The 23,227-nt window shown below is 37.1% G+C and overlaps 2 protein-coding genes across 2 annotated transcripts; one reads left to right on the top strand and one right to left on the bottom strand.

The window, feature by feature from the left end:
- Nucleotides 1-6,614: 6,614 nt before the first annotated feature.
- On the top strand, nt 6,615-17,986 carry ccdc33 (coiled-coil domain containing 33). The gene is made up of 12 exons (XM_043227298.1): nt 6,615-7,010; nt 7,106-7,278; nt 7,364-7,427; nt 10,994-11,189; nt 13,575-13,663; nt 14,040-14,171; nt 14,574-14,664; nt 14,898-15,022; nt 15,098-15,178; nt 15,455-15,571; nt 15,906-15,998; nt 17,800-17,986. Exons 2-11 carry the CDS (start codon nt 7,106-7,108, stop codon nt 15,966-15,968), a joined length of 1,131 nt encoding a protein of 376 aa, XP_043083233.1. The 5' UTR covers nt 6,615-7,010; the 3' UTR covers nt 15,969-15,998; nt 17,800-17,986.
- On the bottom strand, nt 17,358-22,980 carry LOC122330360 (cholesterol side-chain cleavage enzyme, mitochondrial-like). The gene is given in 10 exon segments (XM_043227297.1): nt 17,358-17,927; nt 18,015-18,206; nt 18,286-18,364; nt 18,867-18,941; nt 18,943-19,031; nt 20,056-20,216; nt 20,308-20,511; nt 21,516-21,715; nt 21,786-21,941; nt 22,739-22,980. Coding segments are annotated over 10 exon segments (1,521 nt in total). The 3' UTR covers nt 17,358-17,804.
- Nucleotides 22,981-23,227: the final 247 nt, after the last annotated feature.

Here is a 23,227-nt window from a genome sequence, read left to right as displayed (position 1 = left end):
TACATTCTCGATTTCTGGATACTGTCAGATGAGTCAACGAGTTATTCTTTTTTTCTCAGCCCATTGCTTAAAGGGGTCATTTCATTATTTAATCACCATCGTGTCAGTCACAATCAATAATCTGTGTGATTTGTTGTTGTTTTTTTATTTGGCATAAATGCATTCAGTTAATCAGAAGCAATAATACATAGATATATGTAAAAAAATATTTTTTAGCCATACAATGAATAATTTCTTTTCATAGAGGGAAGAAAAGGGTTTAAAATGACAATTTTACTTTATAAAGCTAACCCTTTGAATTCTTTTGTAACGACTCTTCTTCGATTTCTGATGTTTTGTTCTTTCATATGAACTCAGTCTCGCTAATGGCCCTGTCTATCTCCCTCAACCTAAAAGACCTTACACTGAGATGCCATTATATAAATCATGGGGTTGAACACAGGCTGAATAATAGCGGGGTCAGAGGTCGCCCGCTTCCCTCCTACAGTGATCCTATTTTAATCTGCATTTTGTTCCCTCCGTTTAACACTGCCAGGGGCTCGTTTTGTCACTCTAAACCTTGAAAATTCAATTTCCATCCATGGGCTCCATGTCTGCAGTCTCAGATAGAGTTTGATTGTAATCACTTACTCAGCTGAATGTAAACATTCTATAGAGTTCAGATGTGTATCTGTATGTACGGCTGAGGAAGCACTACAGCATGCAGCATTGATTCAGACATGTTGGGCCGTGTGATATAGAGTCAGTAAAAGGAAGAAGCAATCAGTGTAATGAACTCCTGCAGTCATTCATTTTAAACTAAATCTAGTAAGTGTGACTGTGCTGGTAGTTTTCATTAACCTCACACGATCACTAAAAGATACAAATATGCTAAATAATTTCAGACAGCGACATCTCTGAATAACTACTGTTTTAATATATGTACCGTGTGATATATGATGATTCAGTGTATTTAAACTTGAATGATATAAAAAGAATCCTTTGATACTTCTGAATCAATCAGTGTTTTTGAACGGATCTGTTAAGTGAATGATTCAGTGAATCTATGATACAGACGAGTATTGCTTTAATCCTGAATCAGTCAATATTTTTCAAAAAATTTGTTGTGTACATTTGTCTCTCATAAATAGTCTTGTTTTATTATAATAAAGGAATCAGTTTTATTAACTAAACAGCTGAATGATTAATTAAATGATTTATTTATAGTCACTTTTGTTCTTGAATGAACCTGTTGAGTAACTGATTCACTGATTAACAGAGTCACAGAATGAATACATTTTTTAATTACTCGGATTGATTGAATAATTATTTGTGGTTTCCAACTCGAATATCAAATTTGGATTCGTCTGACCATAAAACACTTTTTTACTTTGAAACAGTCCATCTTAAATGAGCCTTGGCCCACAGGACACAACGTCTCTTCTGTACCATGTTCACATATGGCTTCCTTTTTGAACGAGCTTTAGTTGGCATCTACAGAGGGCACGGGCTGACTGTGTTTACCGACAGTGGTTTCTGGAAGTACTCCTGGGCCCATTTATTAATGTCAATGACAGAATCATGCAGATGAATGCTGCAGTGTCGTCTCAGGACCTCTGGTCATCTTTACTTCTGAGAGACTCTAAGACATTCCTTTTATAGCCAATTACGTTACAGACCTGATGTCAATTACCATAAGTAGTTGCTAGTTGTTTTTCAAAATGTCTTTTTCAACCCTTTATTGCCCCCGTGCAAATTTTTTTGAGACCTGAAAATTAACTCATTTTGTGTACAATTTCTCTATGTTTAACAATTTCTCTGTGTTCTCTATGTTCATGTTCAATAAAATATCATTTTCTATTTAAATTTAATTGAATGAAAATGACATCACACAGACCGATTGCACTAATGCATGACTTCATTCGGGTACAGTACATTGAAATCATGACATCTGATTTGATTTCTGCTCGACTCTGGCACGACCGTTCATCCAGTCAGCATCGATTATCTTCAAACAGCATTGATAGTGAATGAAGGGAGATCTGCTGCTTTAATGGAGGTGCCCGCTAATGCATTTTCTAATAAAGACGTGTATCATTACAGCCACAGGCTTTGAGAGAGCTCTGATCTGAATCTGATACCCGGCCGCAGACCTGCCAAACTATCAAACATGAATCACTTCATACTTTCACCTTCCCATCAATCTCCCAGACTCCCGGCGCTTCCTCCCTGGCCTCACCCACAGTGTCCAGCTTACTTTTTATGTTAGTCTGCTCTGATTTACTGATCTAAACATCAGTCTACATCCGTTCTTCATCTCAAATGTGGCAAAACAAAATCTAAATTCTTTATACAAGTGGGCTCACATAGAGTTTGGGGCTGTGAAAGCCACCCCCAGTTCCAAAAGACTGAAAAGTTTTCTCTAAAAAGCACCTTACAACGTCGATCGAATCCCTTTGCCTGTTGGGCATGAAAACCATTAGCTTTTTTATCAGCAGTCAGGCATGTGTAAATGTCAGATTTGCTGTACGCCATTAAGTGCTGCATGTTTTGCGCTGTGGAAAGGTCACTGGAGCCTCGTGGGAAATGCAGACTGCAACAGTTGCTTTTGAACACGGGGAAGTGCAGCTCGTTGGGGATTCGAGAGATTTGCATTGGATTGTGGGTAGTTGGTGCCGTACGAATGTTTTTGGGTTTCCTCTGGCTATGTCAAGGCATTTTCTAAACCTAATGTTTGGTTTTTCTGAGCTCGTCTGATTGAGTGGGAATCGCTTAAGGAGAGTCGACGTGTCCTTCAACAAAAGCTGCTGTCCTTGACACACACACACACACACACACTTTACTCAAGCAGATTCTCTTTGCTGACGAGGCATTACTGAGATCACGGTCAGCCTGTCCAGCACACTTGGGAATCACTTGATTTAATTCACATAGTGCCGTGTGCCGTATCCAGAGCAAACAATGTAGATGGATTTAGGCAGTGATAATGATGCTTTAGAGTATTAGATATGAATTAGGTTTAGTCATTGAAGCTCATATGTGCACGATCACATCTAATACACATAATTTCACCAAACAAACAGGACTATCAGCACTTTGATGTCAAATTTTTAGAGACGGGTCTTGGCCCAGCTAAAAATAATTTTATATTAATGAACTGTATATTATTAATCAGTATATACAAATGTGCATATATTCACTGTGGAATGCACAATGTATATGTGTGTGTATATATATATATGATATAAATTACACATTTTGTATTTTCTAAGAGGACATGAACTTTACAAGCAGTATAAATTGAAGAAGTTGATCTCTGCTTCCTGTTGAAGGAAGAGGATGTGGATCTGACCGATGCATTAAAAATTCATCCGGCTTTCAGACTGTTCACACACACACACACACACACACACACACAGAGAGAGAGAGAAAAAAAAAACACGCGCTGGTGTTTCAGACCCTCGTCTGAGTCGCCTGGCAGGGGGTGTTATTCTTTATATTGAACATTAATATGAATGAGACACTTTGGAACAGATTGCTTTTTCTCATTTCCGTGTGCTCGCGTGGACATCGATGGGGCTTTTATTTATGCAGGCAAATCAGTGTGTATATTTGTTGTTTCTATTTGTTGTCGCCTTGAACGCAATGATAGCGTGTCTGCGTCAAGTTTTGTGAGGTGGAACAAAACACAAAGCTATCATGTGACTGCAGCAGGATATAGTCAGGTGGAATTGTTCTGATGCTTTTCCTTTAAGAAACTCAAAAACAGCAGGTGTATAAATCCATCCTTTCATTTCTCTTCACACACACTCGTCTCGTGTCATGCGCGCACACACACACACACACCATCGCCCGTACCTCCATTAACACATCCAGCTGTCTGTCACTAGGAGGGCGAGAGTAGACAGGAAGAGTGTGAGAGAGAAATAAAATGGTGTTTCAAAATACAAAAGGTCCGTACTGAAAGAGAGTGAATGAATGGTGAATGAAACCTAATTCAGTCATTTGTAGACGTCTATGATATTTATAGGGATACGGAAAAAATGAGAAAATAGAGGTTTTGGTTTATATATGTATGGGTGCTGTGTATATTTATTATGTTTATATAAATGCACATGCATGTATATATTTCAGAAACACATGCTATGTTTATATATAAATATATATTTTTTAATACATGTAAATGTAAATGCGGGTAAATATTTTCAAAATATATACTGTATATGTGTGTACTTATACACATAATAAATATGCATAAAACACAAATATATTATGCAAAAAAAAACATTTTGTATCACGATTAATCATATATACTGTTGAACTGTACAATAAAATAATAACAAATGGAAAAAAGAATTCAGAACAAAACGCAGAATTAAAAAAAAACATTTAAAAATTAAATTATTAATTTCAATAGGGCACTATTATTAAATGATATAATAAATTATTAAATTGTTAAAATGAATTTAGCTGATTACATTTTTGTTTAGTTTTTTTAAATAATGAAATGAAGTGAAATTTAATATGAAAAGGAATAAGAGTAAACACGAGAACACGAGCTTTGGGCGGGTCTACAAGTTTGAGAAACCCGTTTGAAAACAAGCGTTATTTTTTCCTGCATTATTATTTCCAAATAGCTTTTCTCTTAATTTTGATTATACCGTGTTACATTCTCATTAGAGCGGCCATTCAATTATTAAAAATCAAAGAATGTCTCATATTTCCGAAGCAGGAAAAAGTGAGCCAAAAAAGGATGAGGGAAAGGACACGGCAGAAGCGAAGGAGACGCTGAAGAGGACTCAGGAGACGTCGCCTCGTTCTGAGGGTAATTGAGCTCCGTGTGGAGGCAGACTCAGTCCTGTCAGTCTTCTGAAGCCCCATTTGCTGCGTTTAGTAGGTTGTGTGCTGAATACTGATGCCGGGGTGAAAAAAAAGACACAGGGCCCTCATGCGTCTGTCTGCCTCTCGCTCCGCCCCGGACCGAAGGAAGCGGGTCAGATCCGGGCTGAGCCTCAGATAGAGACAGTTCTGTGGCTCTGAATGAGAAATGAAGGCTTTCTGAGCCGCTGCATGCAGTCGTCGTCTCTTTCTGAGCACATAGCTGCGAGGACGGGGTGAATAATTCATTAGGAATTAAAGCAGTCGCTTTGGAGGAGTAATATTTACTTTATTGGATCTTGCTTATGACGTTTAATATTTTAAGCTTTAGAGGACCACAAATGGACGTGTTTCTTTTTAAGAATTAACAGGAAAAAAAGCACATTGCCTATGAATAGAACGGGGCTTATCTTTGGATTAGTCCTGCTGTATTTGGTCTGTTATTGTTTTCTTCATCTGACTGGTAGCGGTGTTGTTGAGGAATTCTCCACAGCGCTCTTGATGGGCTGTGGCCTGTCGTGTTGCCATAGCAATACAAGACCAATCGTTCTGATTAATTCTTTTTTTTTTTTTTAGTGGAAGTCATTTAAAAATATGAAAAATATGAACAATAGCAATTATTGCCTCAAAAATTATCTCTTTTTTTTTCAAAACGAAGCTGTTTTAGCTCTAAACTAATTGCATATTGTTATTGGACTTGTGGCTGTTTGCCTCAGTATTGCTTTTTTGTCTCACGAGAGTGACGTGTCTCTAGCACTGATAAACACACTCATTTGGACGTGACTGACAGACACGCGCACACACACACACACAACCTTAGGGTAAAACCCTTGATTATTTTATTGATTTATTAAAGCACTTTCTTTTTTAATTATAAATTTATTATAAGTTATAATAGTTTGTATAGTATATGGTAACATTTACTGTATAAATTATATATATATATATATATATATATATATATATATATATATATATATATATATATATATATATATAATATATCTATAATGTAATATATATGTGTAATCTTTCATTTTTGTATTTGTTTTCTATTTCTAATAAATGCTGTTCATTTAAATTTGAAATAATTAAATTAATATTAATTTATAAATCAATGTTGATAAGAAAAAGAAACGTATTAAAAAGATTTTTAAAAAGAAAAGTAATATTGTATAAAGTAAATGATCTAGTAAGTGGATTATATATATAAAAATAAAATGTATAAAAAAAATATATATATATATATATATATGTATATATATATATATGTATACATATTTCAATGATACAAATGATACAAATACTTAAATGAAGAAATGTAGTAACATACAAACATATTTTAAGACATATTATAAAATATAATACTATAAAATACAGTGGCTATAATAATAAGAATATAGATAATATATAATACTATAATAACAACTGTAATTTAAATATATATAAAATATATCTTTTTTTTTCCAACCAATGACAGACAGGGAAACCTCAGCCATGCCGCATTTTCCAGACTTTAAAAAGCTCTACATATATAAATGACTTCTGTTATGACGATCTGACCATACAGTATGCTAATTTCCTCTCGGCTCTGACATCATATCCAGATTGACCTGCTTTGCCTTCAGTGCTTTCAGAAAGCCCTCATTTCCAAGCAAAACAATATTCAGAGTTCAGTGGAGTCAGATGATTGTCTAATGATTCACGGCGCTGCCTAATGAATATTAACGCGCAGTGACCTTTGGCGTGGGGAGAGGAACACATTGTGTTTGGAGGCGTACAGGTGTCGTGCTGAGCGGACAGAATAAGAAACAAGCTCCTCACAGCATGAACACAAACCATTAGCACTCGCTGCTCATCAATCTCAAACCACACCAGAGCCGGTGCATCTGCAGCATCCATCCATCACGGCCTTTCAGGAGACGGGATGGTGATCTTTTAGCACAAAACATATAACATTTAACATTTGAATGCAATACACGTGGTGTCTGACCGCACACTGACACCTGCTTCTGTACAAACGCTTTCTGTTTAGCAGCTTTAAAGTTGCCAGGCAGGATCTGTGTTGTGGAAACTGAGGTTGCTAACCTAGCCAGAGCAGTCACTTCATCCAGCTCTTTAATATTCCTGTGAACCTCGTGCAGAACTCGGAGGTAACCTGTGTACCAACCGTATTGTTGAAATGGACTGATATTCGTCGCTATTTCTTTTACTCAGGATCTGTTACTAAACTCGGTTCGTTTCTCAGATGGAACGGGATACCTATGATTTGCCGTCACATGACGCTCTCTCAAAGATCCTGCTGGAGTACCTAAACATCCTCAAAAAGCCTAAAACCCAGACCAGGACAGAGTCTGTCCCGCAGAAAAAGCCTAAATCTCTGCTCAACCAAACGTTTGATGTTCACTCACCACTCAAAAGGTAAATGAGTATTTCTTAACAGTTGTCAACTGTTTTTGTCTTCGGTTTCAACCTTATTGTTTTGCTGTATATAATTGCTTTTCAGTCCGCCGACGCCTGATTTCAAAGGTGACCCTCGTGCAGGTGAAGTCACTGAACATCAAACTAACGTGAGTAACGAAAGTGTAGATATCTGATGTGTTTTTTACTGCTATAGACGTTTCCCAGAAGTTCTGTTGCTTTCATTCATTTTTTTTCGTTCTTAAAGGAACAGTTCGCCTAAAATCTACAAAAAATGTACTCATCCTCAGACTGTTCAAGATATAGATATGTTTTCTCCATCAGTACAGGAGAAATGTAGCATTACATCACTTGTTCACCAATGGCTCCTCTGCAGTGAATGGGTGCCGTCAGAGTGAGAGTCTAAACAGCTGATAAAAACGCACAATGATCCACACCAGTCCAGTCCATCAGTCAACGTCTTGTACAGTGAAAAGAAAGCGTTGGCATTTTTTTGCTTCAAATCATCACTTCTGGACGTAATCTAAAATAACGCTCTTCCAGTGAAAAAGTGCATTAAATTAAGTCAAAATCTACAGACATATTTGTTCAGAACAGGTTTGGACTGGTTTCACTGGTAAACAATGCTTTGCAGATTTCTTACCTGATTCAGACAAAGATAAAAAGGACATGCATTTTGGCCAGAAGCAACGGTCTGAAGTTAAAACAATCTTCATTATGGATTTGTGGATTACAGATATGCAGAATTGGGTTTCACGAGACATTAACTGCACTGGTGTGAATTACTTGTGAATTATTGTGATGTTTTTATCAGCTGTTTGGACTCTCATGCCGACGGCACCCATTCGCTGCAGAGGAACCATTCGTGAGCGAGTGATGTTATGCTACATTTTTATCCAAATCTGTTTCAGTGAAGAAACAAACGCGTCTACATATTTCATGCCCGGAGGATGAGAAATTGTATTTTTCAGAAAATTCATTCTTGACATGAACCAAAGTTTTTCTTCATTTTTAAGTCAACACTCGGCACACAGTACGCCAAAATAAAAGCCAAGCGCACAGCCCTTCAAAGTGTACTTCATTTGTGCTCAAACGCAATAAAGTTTCGTTTTCGCTCGTGTTTTTTCGCTTCAGAAATTAAAACCGATAAAAATGTTTTTGTGCTCATTTAAATTAGAAAACAAAAATAATCCTTCAACTCGTTCTCCTCAAAGCTGTCGCCTGTTATTTATCTCTAATAGTTTTTATTATTGCTCCATCTCTTTCATTGCTTTTTTTGATGTGTTGCCACCTTGTGGACAAATTAATTAGGAGCTAGAAAAGGTTAGAAAAAAATGTACAGTGCTGATGATGATGATGATGATATTTGTGACATATTCATATTACATCTTAAATATTCACACTACGAAATTTTAAAGGCCCGTCTCAAGGTCTGTTCATTGTACTGTATGAAGGTCTGTTGAAATGGAAAGACTGTACTGCCATTTCTTTTCTCATCATGACTGAATCAACACGAATCATCCCGCAGAGAAACAAAGAGAGAGAGGCCGGCCCGTATGTGCTTTTATAATGTGATTGTTTGGAGCAGCAGTACGGACTACGGATGGTCTGCGGGGACCAATCTCTCTTTCATTGGGTTGAGATGATTCCCTCCGTCTCGTCCCCTCCTCGGGCCCCATCTCATCACCGATCATCATTCTCACCTTGCATGTGTGCCCTTTCAATTAAGCGCTCAATTTCTTTCAGACGACCCCAGGGAGCCACAAGCACACTGGCCCAGATTGGAACGGGGTCCCTCTCCCGCCCCTCCCGTTTCGGCAAACCCGACCCCCCCCCACGGCAGACCCCCTTCCTGCGCACGGTGACCCCGAGCGAAAAGCAGACGCCTCACGGCATGTTACATGACGTGCGACATACGACTAACACAATGGCACAAAAGGAGGCCTGGAAGTGCGACACACATCCCACAATGCCGCTGGTCTGCTGTCGGTTCGGTGCTATGCTAATGTCTCGATGCTATTGTTCAGGGCCACGGAATGAACTATTCAAAATAAAGATATGTCGACAAATTAGACTTGCCAAAATGAGCCATTCAGCCTAATTGTGCAAGTACCCTTGTGAAAAAGAAGCACACTTACTATGAGCATACTCAGTGCTTTTTTTATATAATTGACATATTTACTTTATTGTCTTAGAAATATTGTTATACTGCCGAATAAACTGACAGGGATTTACAGTAAATATATATATATTTCTATTTAAATGTGTATGTAATGTATTTAAGAACATTTTTAATTATAATTAAAAATAACATTTAAAATGATAAAATGCACAAAAAAAAAAAGTTTAATTTGGTGTGTTATGAAGCATTAAGTGTGTTCTGAAAGTGTGTCTCTTAAAATACACTTAAGTAGGTTTCTATATGCAAGTACAGTTAGTTTCTGTCAATTTTCCCGAAAATGAACTATGGTTGTATTAAAGTAAAAATGTAGTAACCTTTTTTTTCTTTTTGTTTGATGACCATTCTGCATCCTATACTTAGTGTAGCAAAACCATGGTTCGCTTGTGGTCACCATGTTTTCTTTTGTAGTAAAACCATGGTTGTTTTTCAGTTCAAGTATATATTCAGTACAATTCAGCACAGAGTATATGGCTGTGACTGTATGATTTTAGCTCTGTCTAGCTCCTGCGCGTTTTCATCAATGTCCAGCAGTTTCAGAAAAGGGATTCTGGAAGAAAATACCTATCACTTGGAGGATTTCATCGTAATCCCTGTATATATATATCCGCTGTGTACAGAGTTGTCACTCGGGTTTCAGTATCTGACAGAAGCTACAGGCCGAGGATTGATTACTTTGTACTGACGCTACGAGCCTTTTCAGACTGACTGATTCAGGCTGATTCAATCCAGCCACGCTTTTAAAGAAGCAGTTCATTTGTCTCGGCTTTTAACATGAGTAAACGGTTTAAGCAAAGCGTTAAAACGACTGTTATTCAAGTTCAGACAAATGTCGCATACACACAGACTGTTAATAAGTCTGTTTTGGCGCAACGAAGCCCTCAGCATCCCGGCTGAACATGTGACTTTGATTCCACCTTGTGGAGGGAAACTGCAACTGTCCCTCTCTGCACTTTGGGCTTAAACTCAACTCGTGAAGGGCCACATCTCTACAGGGTTTATCTCCAAACGGGTCTGACTTGACCTTGATTAGCTGGATCAGGTGCGTTTGATTAGGGTTGGAGCTAAAATATGCAGAGCCGAGTTGAAGACCGATGTCTTAGGGGGTCTGCTAACAAAACAGACAAACACAAAACCAGCCATATATATATATATATATATATATATATATATATATATATATATATATATATATATATATATATATATATATATATATATATATATATGAGATTTTTATTTTTTTTGCATACCCTTTCTTAATGAATGCTTTCAAACTTTGTCATTATGAGAAATTATTGATCTTTAGATCTTAAATTTAAGATAAACACAAATACAGTACAGTACTGGGAAAAACAAAACAAGTAGTATGGGCCTGTACCAAAGTACCATGCCATCTCCATCTGATACCATCATATTTTCTAGGGCTAGATGTGTATATAACTTACTTATTGGAAACTCCTAAATGGAAAGTAATTGAAATCCATATTTGCAGGTCATACTGTCTGCACAAATCCATTTATATTTGTCCTGCAGGAGCTAGAAAACTACCGAGCGGCGATGCACAAGATGGCGGATGACATCCTGGTTCTGCGCTCTCGGGTGAGTGCTTTGGAGTCTGAGAACAGCCAGCTAAAGAAAGATCTGTCTCTGCATCAAGACCTGGACCACAGCCTGCTGGACGACACCGACACTGACGTCATGACCAAGAGAGAGATAGCTGACCGGATTGGTATAATTCCTCTCACTCGAATCTCATTTAACCGTGTAAAGATGAGTCAAGGCATTGTTCTAATGCATATACACCTCAGCAGTTATCCTTATCTGATTACAGGTAATGCTGCTATTTCTTTAGCCTGTTTAGTAAACTTTTACCACCACCAGTCTTAACTAGCTTGAAACAAGTAATTTTATTCTTTGCATAATCACATTTCTATCATATTATCAATCTGACACCTGTTTTGACAATTTGATTTATTTGTCGCTAAAATGCAAAATAAAAAACCTACTCAAGTATTTTAAAACAATTAGTGTTGTCAGATGATTAAATCACATGCAAAATTTGAGTAAAAAAAAGTTTGTGTACTGTGTATAGTTATTACACACAAGTTAAAGGTTAGTGGTTTTTAGCACATGATTTGAGGTGTATCATGCAGCACAAACAAACAAATATTATCAATAGTTAGCTTTGTTAGCAATCTTAGCAATGATTTTTATTGTGTGAGTTGAGGTTTTCATGTCTGTAGAATAAATGTAGAAATGACAAACTGAAGATTAATGCTTAGCCGTAAATGGTTAGCTTACTTAGCAGACTATGCTAAGATTTTAGGTACTGTGTCTACAGCAAGTTTTATCAAAGGTTTGCTAGCAAATTCAGTTAAAGTGGGTTCTAAGGGGGGTTTAGTATCATTTTAGTAAAGATACTACATGATTTGAAGTATCATTAGTTTCCGTAGCACAAATTATATAGAAATAGCTTAGCTGATGTTTTTACGAAGGTGCTCTAAATGGTTTTTAGAGCATGTTTTGTGTATTATTCATGTTGGTGTTGTAAGCGTATTAAAATACGTGCCAAAGATTGCTACGTAAAAGTACTTATGAGCATTAGTTAGCTTGCTTGCAACACCACTGTTTCTCATACTGATCTTATGGATGTACATTTTTGCATGCAGGAAGAATTGAAGGCCATCAGAGAAAGTTTTTCTCACTTTGGGAAGTATCATATTTCAGATGTTAAAAGTTGTGAAGTGATTTGCTCAGGTGTCATGTCCTCACTGAGCCGTGCTGAGGGTTGATAAGACTTCTCATTTAGCTAAGGGAATCTGATAAGCACTTACTGCCTTATCTGCTGAAGGACAGTTTGTGTCCCTCACACACACACACACACACACACACACACAAAAACAAACACAAGGCTCCGCTTAAAGGACACGTCAAAGTCCTTTGAGGCCTTCAAAGCAAACGCAGGCCTTAATTTTCTCTCTGTGGCAAATGCACTGCTTGGCTTTTAGGGGTTTAGATAATGTTGGGAATGTTTTCTCCGCAAACAGCTCCACAGTGTCACGATCACACTATTGCTCTGTGTTTTTGCAAAAAGCTTTTAAAACAGATTTTGACTGTAAGCTCAGAATTTGTCCTTTATCTTTTATATTAACTTTTTGCTTTTTAGTGGTTGTATTTTAATATAAATCAAATATTGTAATATAATAATGAATATAAATGTATTCGTGTTAACGATAAAATTATGAGATTCATTTAAGGTGTATATCTTTTCTATAATAAATATAATAACATATTAACTCTCCTGTTTCCACCAAAACTGTACGTCGTGAGCTCCACAGAGTCAGTATACACGGCCGGGCTGCTATAGCCAAACCTTTGTTCACCAATGCCAAACATTGGTTTCAATGGCGCCATCAGCTAAAATGTTGGGCTGTGGACAATGTGAAACATGTATTGTTCTCAGAGGAATCCACCTTCACAGTCTTCCCCACATCCGGGAGAGTTAAGGCGTGGACAAGCCCCAAAGAAGCGTACCATCCAGACTGTTGCATGCCCAGAGTGAAGCATGGGGGAGGATCAGTGACAGGTTGGGCTGCAATATCATGGCATTCCCTAGACCAATACTTGTGCTAGATGGACGCGTCACTGCCAAGGACTACCAAACCATTCTGGAGGAGGACCAAGGCGGTGCCGTGTATCAGGATGATAATGCACCAATACACACACACAAAGACCGGTGGAGAAGTGGTTTGATGAACATGAAAGTGAAGTCGAACATCTCCCACGGCCTGCACAGTCACCAGATTTAAACATTATTGAGCCACTTTGGAGTGTTTTGGAGGAGCGAGTCAGGAAACATTTTCCATAGTGACCTGGACACTATTCTGCAAGAAGAATGGCTCAAAATCCCTCTGGCCACTGTGCAAGACTTGTATCTGTCATTCCCAAGATGAACTGATGCTGTATTGGCCGCAAAAGGAGGCCATACACCATACTTATGAATTACTGTGGTCTAAAACCAGGCGTTTCAGTTTCATTGTCCAACCCCTGTATATATCTTTTATAATATATGCGTTTTATTGCCTCATTAATGTTCTATGGCAATTTTTTGCAGCCTCTTTGAAGTTAAAGCTGTCCAGTGAAAGCAGCCAAGCAGCCGCCCAGAAGGAAAGAATCCATCAGCTTCAAAACGAGCTCATCAGGGTGGGTCAATCAAGGCCACTTCCTTTCAGATCATTAAAAGTTTTTAATAACAGCAGCAGCAGCATTCAAAGATGGTGTGTTTCCTTTTTGAAGCTCGAGGGGTCCATTGACTGGCATGCATTTGTGATGTTTGCAGGCAGTAAGGAAATGCTGTATTAAATGCATTAATGCTTTCCTCCCAAGATCATTGATTGGATCAGGTCATTGAATTTGACTCTAGACCGCATGGCATATTGCTTGTAGCGTTTGATATTAAGCTGAAAAATACACAAGCCAAGCACGAGTCTCAATAGACCCTTGGCAATTGAGTTAACCCACTTCATGAACTCATTAGGCTCATGTGCAGAGTTTCAGCTCTTTACCTGAATTATTGCAGAAGAACGACACTGAGAAAGAGTTTGTCCAGCTGCAAAGAGCACATCAGCAGCAGCAGGCTGTGTTAAAGAAATATCAGGCCCGGACTGGTAAAATATCTGCTCTGGAGGATACAGTTCGTCAACAGGAAAAGGTATTTAGCTGTTCCATACAACATGTTGTTGTTGTTTTATTTGGACAACTAAATCAAGCTATGAATACAATTGTCTTTGTTTGAGCGTCCTGATTACAGCAGACAGTTTCACAAGTTTAGGGGGAAAAAAAATGATATGTAGTTTTATAGTTTAAGCTTAGTACACTGCATTCCACAAAAAATAGATATATGCTTTATGAAATATAAAGATATTTTGAAGAATGTCTCTTTTAATGAACAGCTGCTTTTCATCAGATAATGAAAGTCAATGGGATCCAAAAGATTAAAAAAAAAGAAATTCAAAAACATACATGAAATTACCATGAAATTGAACTATTATTTCACACGTCTAGCAAGTATCTGATCAATAATGTGTTGTATTTGTTTTAATTCACTGAGCAGGTCATTGAGAAGATGGAGAAAATATTGGATGCAAAACTGAAGGAAAGAAACGAGAATTCAGAAAAGAAGAAAGCGTCCGTAAAACATAAAGGTGAAGCCGTATTAACTGAATTTCAGCTTCAGTTAATCAGTCAGTGTCATGACTTACTGGCAGTGGTGCTCATCCTGGAAATTTGGGTTTGATTCTGGCCTGCAACATGGCCTCATTACATATCTACTCTCTCTTTCCTTAAAGCCTTGTCCTCTTTCTACTACATTTATCAAAACAAAGAGTCAAAAGCCCAAATAATGACTGACAGGCAGACGTGCCGTGTTTGTATATAGATGCAGAGGAGCTCAAAAGAAGAGAGATAGAGTCTGTGCTGGCGGCAGAAAACTCTCGACTCAGAGAAGAGCTGCACAGATCTCGTAGTCTACCACCACCCATCATCATCCAGCAGCCCGCGCAGGTGAACCTGAGACACCTCAAATACGCTGCATGAACAGCACTCTTTATTTTACGAATGCTTCTGATCCCCCATCAGCCTTTCTCAGACAGCGAGAAGCTGGAGTTACTGACACAGCTGGCGAGAGCCGAGGGCCGAATCCAGACCCTGGAAAAACAGGTCTGATCTTTAGTGCTGTCAGAAAACATTTCACTTCATTGTGGGTCAGGGCTGCGGTGCAATGCTTGATGCGAGCACTCTTGATCAGCGTTCAAGTGATTTTTCTAATAATATCCATACGTCGCTTAATTGTTTTTAACACGCAGGTCAAATGTACACTAGCTCCAATTCTAAACAAATGCAGCTATCATAGTGTAGCTTCACAGAATGCATTTATGAAACACTCCAGTCAACACAAATTATAATTAATAATGTTTTTGTATACATCTGATCCAGCTGAAAGAAAACTCTAGAGAGTGGGGGAAGGAGAAACAAGAGATGCTGACCAGACTCAGTGAATATGAACATGGATTCACTCGAACGTCAGCCATGATTCTTCATGATCTCCCTGTGGTGAGTTTAATTGCTGTGTGCATTTGAAAGTTTAATAATTATTGTTATTATTGATTGCTATATAATGTACATTGATTCTGCATCAAATGATCGTCCTTTCTTAACGTTTAGTGAACATGTTCACTGTAAGCTCTAATACAGCAGTAAATCTTACTTGCTCTACGTATCTACCAGCAGTAGTGTAGCAGATCTAGTCAGCCAAGACCAAAGAAATTAATATAAATCACATCCATTTACATGCTACAAGTCTTCTGAGAGTTGTGAAGATTAAAATGTACTATGCTAATGGTATCATCTATTCAAGAAGCCATGCTTTTTTTTTATTTCCTGACAGAAAAGCGTGACTGATTCTGTATTGGGACATACTCGACACAGGCAACTGGAACCTATTAAGTGACCCCATCCCATCGGTGTTAGTAAATTACATGTACAGTAATGCCTTTTTTATTAATCCAAACAATTTTATATTTTTTTAGATGTCGTGGAAAAAATCTATTTACATTTAAAAAGTTGCTTGTCAATTACTTATATTGTGAAAAACTCCTCACAATTTTCCAGTGATTCACTTATTTAAAAAAAAAATATATATATATATATATATATATATATATATATATATATATATATAATAATAATAATAATAATAATAATAATAATAATAATATGTTGTCGGAGCAAACAAGGTGGAACACCACTTTGTATGTACGTTTTTGACTCTACTAAAGCATAAAAATACCATAATATGTTTTCAGATATTTAATAAACATTCCAAGTTAACAATGCTACAACCTTTGAAAATGTGTGTTCGGGGCCTGTTTTGTTGAGTAAAAACCTGCCAGCTGGAGGCAAAACAATACGCATTTCATTTCATTCATCTTAATGTGCACTCTTTTCTGTTGGTGTCTGGTAAAAAAAAAAAAAAAAAAAAAAACCCTCTCCAATATTTTTAATTCGGACTGCAGTATCTAGTTCAACTACATACAGCACCTTTAACACGGAGTAAGGAGAGATGACTGATGATTTGCAGATTGTGAGCATAATCTCAGGAAAATATAAAATATGTGGTAAGTACTGCCACTTTGTAGTATGATCGCGAAAGTTAAAGTAAAACAGAATTTGACTCCAAAATAAAAATGAATTAATTACTCACCCTCACGTGGCACCTTCATTCATCAGTGTTCTGTTATCAGTTGTTGTTTTTTTGCACAAAGAAAACAAATATAAAATCATTTACTCAACCGCCCTTCTCTCCGAGTTACGTCTTCTGCCATTTTTAGAGAGTACTTAAGTGCTAGGGGTGTAACGATTCACGTATTGTGTATTGTACGATTCATGCTCATTTTCCAAATCATCAAAGTGATTACACCCTTGTTGTTGGGACTGTGAAGTGAGCAGAGCACGTGCGTGTCATTAATTGGAAAGCGCTCGTCAAAGGGAGGGAATTCCTCATTATATTAAGCTGGGATGTTCCCATGACGACGAATGCAGCACCGCGTGCCTCAGCAGATTCGTTATATTAAAAAAAAAAAAAAGTTTTATAAATATTAGTTTTTATAAACCTCCATTTCGTATGCTTAAAGCCCCTCCTGCTGGCAGAGAATGGATTGGCATTTTTAAAAAATCAGTCTGATTCACGCAACAAACATATTTTGTCATCAAATATATATATATATATATATATATATATATATATATATATATATATATATATATATATATATATATATATATTAATTGAAGGATTAAGCTTTCTAACCGTCTATATGTATAGTATATGTTTATTTGCAGCAGTTATGCTAACTACAATAATAAAAAAAAAATTAAAACAGCGACATCTGATGTTTAAGTAAATTATGTTTCTTTTCTTCGTGCAAAAAAAAGTATTCTTGTAGCGTCACAAAACTAAAGTTGAGCCACTGAAGTCACATGGACTGTTTTCCCGATGTATTTACTACGTTTCTGGACCTGGATCATTTCAGTTGTGTTGTTGTCTATGGAAAATCAGATATCTCTCTGATTTGATCAAAAATATCGACATTTTTGTTCCGAAGATGAACAAAGGTCTTACAGGTTTAGAACAACATGAGGATGAGTAAATAACAACAGAATTTTCGTTTTGGGGTAAACTGGTCCTTTAAACCTCATGAGGGTGTGTAAACGTTGACTCAAGTTTGTTGAGATCAAAATGGAGAAGAATTTCGGTCTTTGACATCACTTCCTGTTTGCAGCTCTGCTATCTTCCGGCGTTCAGAGGTTTGATGGTGAGCATGATGGGCTTCTCGGGCAGCAAGATGAGCTCAAACGTGCTCCGGACCTCCACCTGCCTCTGCTTCTCAAACCTGAAGTTCTCCAGCATCTAAAGATGACAAAATGACGACAATGAGAAAAATCCAAGCAACGTTATTCTCTGCTAGCGCAGAGGATGTGATGTTCCTCCACATACATGAATAAGGAAGAGCTGCATCTCAGTCTCGGCGATCCTGCGGCCCAGACACTGGCGCGGGCCGAAGCCGAAGCTCAGGCTCCTGAAGAAGTGGCTCTGGGACCGGACCCAGCGAGAGGGACGGTACTGATCCGGGTGCGGGAAGATCCGATGATCACGGCCCATAGCGTAGAGACCCAGCTGAACTAAGGTCTGATCCACACAGACAGATGAACACAGGTACATGGACAGTTGTATTTTGTTAGTGTAATATCCTCAAATTCATGCTCACCCCAGCTGGAATGTGGTAGTTTTGAAGGACGATGTCTTCAGTGATGTATCTTTGCAGACTCACTGCTACAGGATGTAACCTTCAAAAGAGAGTTAACCATCTTCATAAAACCAGCTGCTAGTCTCTTTTTTCATGTTATTTCTGGGCGCTTTTTCAACTACACTCTTAAAAATAAAGGCGCTTCACAATGCCACAGAAGAACCTTTTTGTCTGAATGGTTCCATAAAGAATTCACAAAAATTCCTTTGTGGCGATACTTTTAAAAACAAGCAGTTATATAACATTTCAGACTTTTTGTAAATAATCGTAAGCATGCTCTCTAGTCTGACACGGTTTGTACAATTGGTAACTAAACTAGCTACCCTTTGAAATCTGTTTAGTTGTAAAATTGTCAGTTGTGGTCAAAGCATCCGCTTTAAAAGTCTTCATATTTGAATAGATTTGAAAATGTATAATAATTTAGCTGAATTTTACAGCATCACTGTCATGTTTAGAGTTAGTTTTTATTCTAACTTTGAAAAAAATGACAAACGTTCAAGAGTGTTTTAATAAAAACAGTTGAACAGAAAGTGTTTGTGTACCTCAGAGTTTCCTTTAAGGCTCCTTTAACCAGAGGAACCATCTTGAGCATCTGCACCAAGTCTCCTTTAGAGGCGACGAGCCGCTGAGATTTCTGCCCGGATCTCCTCCTGCAGGTCCGGATGCCGAGCCAACTCATAGAGCGTCCACAACAGTGTGATAGACGTCTGACGCACAAAAACGTTGCAATTACAGTGACAGTTCACAAAAACTGAACAGAGAATATATTCTGAAGAATGTTGGGAACCGATCAGATGGCAGTAGCCATTGACTTTTAGAATCTGCTAAATGCTAATTATCTTAACACAATAAAAGGGGTTTGTACAAAATGCATGTTATTGTTTATTTGGCACTAACCTGATTAATATATTTCACATAAAAAATGTTTACATATAAGATAACAAGATATACAAGAGAAAAGTTATAAATATGACCCGAAAGTTATAATTACGCCCTTTGATTCTTGATACGGTTTTGTTAGCTGAACGATCCACAGCTGTATTTTGTTGTTGTTTGTTTGGTTAGTTATAGCTGATGTCCTGAAAGGTTAAACTACCTGCCGTTCGTCAGGAAAAGCCTTCGGGTCCCACAAATTCTTTGGTTTTCCAGCATTTTTTTGTGAATTTGAACAATGACTGTATGATTTTGAGATCCATATTTTCACACTAAGGGAATCATATGTATCTATTACAAAAGCTTCAAACACTCACTGATGCTACTTAAAAAAAAAAAAAAAAAAAAAAAGAGCTGGGGCATGAAAACTTTTGAACAGAATGGAGATACTTTTTTTTTCATTTAATACTGCCCTTCAGAGGCTACAGATGATAGTTACATGTTTCTCAGAAGACAAAATGAGTTAAATTTATATCTTCAAATTCAATAAGTACATATGTGTCCCTCAGTGTGAAAGATGCATCTCAAAATCACACGGTAGAATAAATATTATTCATAAAATCTTATTCAGGTCAGTGCTAAATAAACAATAATATGCGTTTTGTATGATCCTCCTTATTTTGGTAAAATAATTAACACATTGCAGATTCTAAACAGTGGCTACCACTAAGTATTTGGTTGCCAGCATTCTTCGAAATATCTTCTTTTGTGTTCAGCTGAAAAGTCCTACAGGTTTGGAATGAAATGTGGATGAGTAAATGCATTATTTGTGCATCTAGCGTTGATTATTTCTCGTACCGTGTCCACTCCGCCAGCCATGAGCTCCGTGACGCTGGCCTTTATGTCCTCGATGGACAGTTTGTCCAGCATTAGGAGGCTGGCCAGCACACCAGGGTACTTCCCACCAGCGTCTGGATTTTTCCTCAGCTGTCTGTAGATGCTCTGGATACATCGGTCCGCTTTGGAAAACCACAGAGGGATGAGAAATCAGTGGAAGTGTTTTTTCCCCACCAAAAACGCCAAAAGGTTTGATTAACAGTGTGGCGTTACCCTGGTTAAAGATGCCATCCCAGGCCTCCACATGGTCCTTCCAGACTTTGGCCCCTGTGTGACGGAGCAGGGCCGGCGGGAGATACAGCATGGGCGTGGTGGTCTTAAACATCAGGGTGATGCAGTTGATGAAGTGCTGGGCGTCTGGATCGATGTAGTCCAACAGCAGGCCCAAACGCTCGCCGTACAACACATGACTCACCGCTGACAGAAACACACACACGCTTATTACATAGAAATCTGTGCCAATTATGTTAAAAATGTCCTTAAATATATCGATCGATGACGATCTCATTCATATGCAAATCTTAGGCCAACATATTTTGTTAATATTTAAAAAAATATTTCTAACTTGAATCATAGATTGGTTTATTAGGTAGGAGAAGGTATTTATTACAATGGGAAGTTGTTAAAATGCACACTGTTGCTGTTTTAATATAAATATTATTATATAATTATATAGTAATTATGATATGTTTATTATAGTATATGTAGTAATTACCATATTTCACAAAATGTATTTTAAAATGTAATAAAAGTATTTGTAATGTTTTACAAAATGCATAAAATGCATACATTACTCAATTTTATAATGTATAATGTATTATTAGTTTTTATATTATTAATAATTACTATTAAAATGTAATAATGTAGTACAAATAAAAATAATATAAAATATACAGAATGTATGCATAAACATACAAACATTGTTCTATTATATAATGTATAAAGTAAATATTATTTATGAACAGTTATATATTTAAATGATAAATACAGTAGATGTTAGTTGATAGATTTGCATAAAAATATAAATGATTAAATTATATTATATAATGTGTAATGCAATATTATTAAATAATTATTAAAATGCAATAATAATATATTAATTGATGCATTTTAAGATTTATCATTTTATTTACGGAAGTGTATTAATTACAAAAATAGAAGATAAGTAATCAGTAAATCATATATTTCATAATTCATAGTAAGTTAAGTAATTCATATACTTAAAAACGTATGCATAAAAGTTCACCAATCAATAGTAAAATAAGTGAACACATATATGTATTTGCAATCTTTTTAACATTTGTGATATTGTTTTATTTTGGTTTCATATTGTTTCAAATGTAAACTGGGTAACTATAATGCTGTGTATCACATTTTAGTGTACAAATGATTTAAAATAGGAGAGTTGTCTGAAAGCTTACATTCCAGAGCAAACTTGAAGAGCTCATGGGACAGATCTGTGGTCCATTCGTTCTGTCCGGTCCTCTCGATCTTCTTATAGACACGTGCCACGAAGTCCTGACCGACCTCGTCCAGCAGAGGCACGAAGTTTCCCTGCGCATTCGGAGAAATCACCTCCTTGTTCAGGACGATCCTGTTGGATTTCCAGTCCTCTCCGTCTCTGCAGGAACAAATGCGTGTCAGTGATCCAACAAGCGTGCTTCTAGCAGATACGGACGGACCGTGCCTACTTGAGCAGGACGCCGTATTTGCGGTTCCTGTGGTCCCTGTACGAGGTCCACGCTTCCACCCGGAGTCTCTTGGGATAATGACCCTCAGCTTTGAACAGGACAGCAGCATCTTCAGGCTTGATGATGTTCACGCTCTCATAGTAGCCGACCTTCTCCCTGTCCAGATACAGTACAACCGTAATGCCCGGGTTTTTTGATTATTTTGTACAAGGGACAGTGACCCACATCTAAATCTAAAAATTTTATAAAATAAAATACATAAATATATGCAGTCTTAATATACTATTTTTTTATGCTTCTGTGGTGGTATAAAAATAGAAACGTGGAAAAAAAAATATTTATCAGAATGAAAATAGCCATTTTGTTGTTATGTGACACAATAAAATAAAAGCATGAACTTTAGATCTTCACTCCTGTTTTTAAAATAATAATTATTTTTATGATTATATTCATTTTTTTATGTAGCTAAAAATAAAATTCCTCACCATGAAAAAACATTTAAATGTCAATATTATTATTTTAAATGTACTTTAAAGATCAAACGACATAACCTTTTTATGTCATTAAACCCATATGATTAAAAAGTAATCATAATAATAACAAAAAAAGAATAATAACAAAACATTTTATCAATACAATTTACCAGTTGTCATTGTTTAAAGGAGATTATAAAAATTTTTAGAAGCAACATATCTCAAATAATAATTTTCACAACAGAAATGTATGCGATTATTTACTAGTTTTATTCATTTCTATTCATTTTTAAGCCTGGCATCACACACACACAAACACACGAATAATAGTATTAAATGCTAAAAAAATAAATATGCAATGAGACTGTATATGCATTGTATTGTTATATATATTAAATTATACTGTAATAATTTTGTATTTCACAGTGATAAACAAAACACTGCAAAAAAATTTCTGCTTGCGTGTTTTTGGATATTCACCTGTAAATGGGGCCGTACATGTTGAAGTTGTGCAGCATGATGCGGTGGATGTTCCTGAGGCCGTCCATCTTCCAGAGCGTGTAGAGATTGGCCACGCTGTTCCTCCACTGTCCGGGAAGCTCACTGAAGGGTCGTACGGGAGAGTCGTCCCTCCTGACGGCAGGTACCCGTCCCGTGTGAGCGGCTCGGACCTGTCCGGACACGCGCGGAGCCAGACGGGCCCTCAGACTGCAGCAGGACATGGCCTCTCTCACTGCCCCGTCGTCAGCGGCCTTCTGCTTATATCCACACGAATGAGCGAGGAGGACGTTTGCAAAGAGACCACCCCAAATAGATTTAGACCTTCGGGAGATACTTGAAACTTTATCTATCTATACACTGTTTATGTATTTATATGTTTGTGCTATATCAATATAATATTAATACATTATATATTGAAAATGATTAAATTTTCATGCATCCAAATTATAATATATATAAATACCTTAT

The sequence above is a fragment of the Puntigrus tetrazona genome, chromosome 25 (assembly GCF_018831695.1).
Source record: "Puntigrus tetrazona isolate hp1 chromosome 25, ASM1883169v1, whole genome shotgun sequence".
Classification (NCBI taxonomy): Eukaryota; Metazoa; Chordata; class Actinopteri; order Cypriniformes; family Cyprinidae; genus Puntigrus; species Puntigrus tetrazona.
Note: the sequence above shows the minus strand (reverse complement) of the source record. Positions and strands in the feature narration are given on the sequence as shown.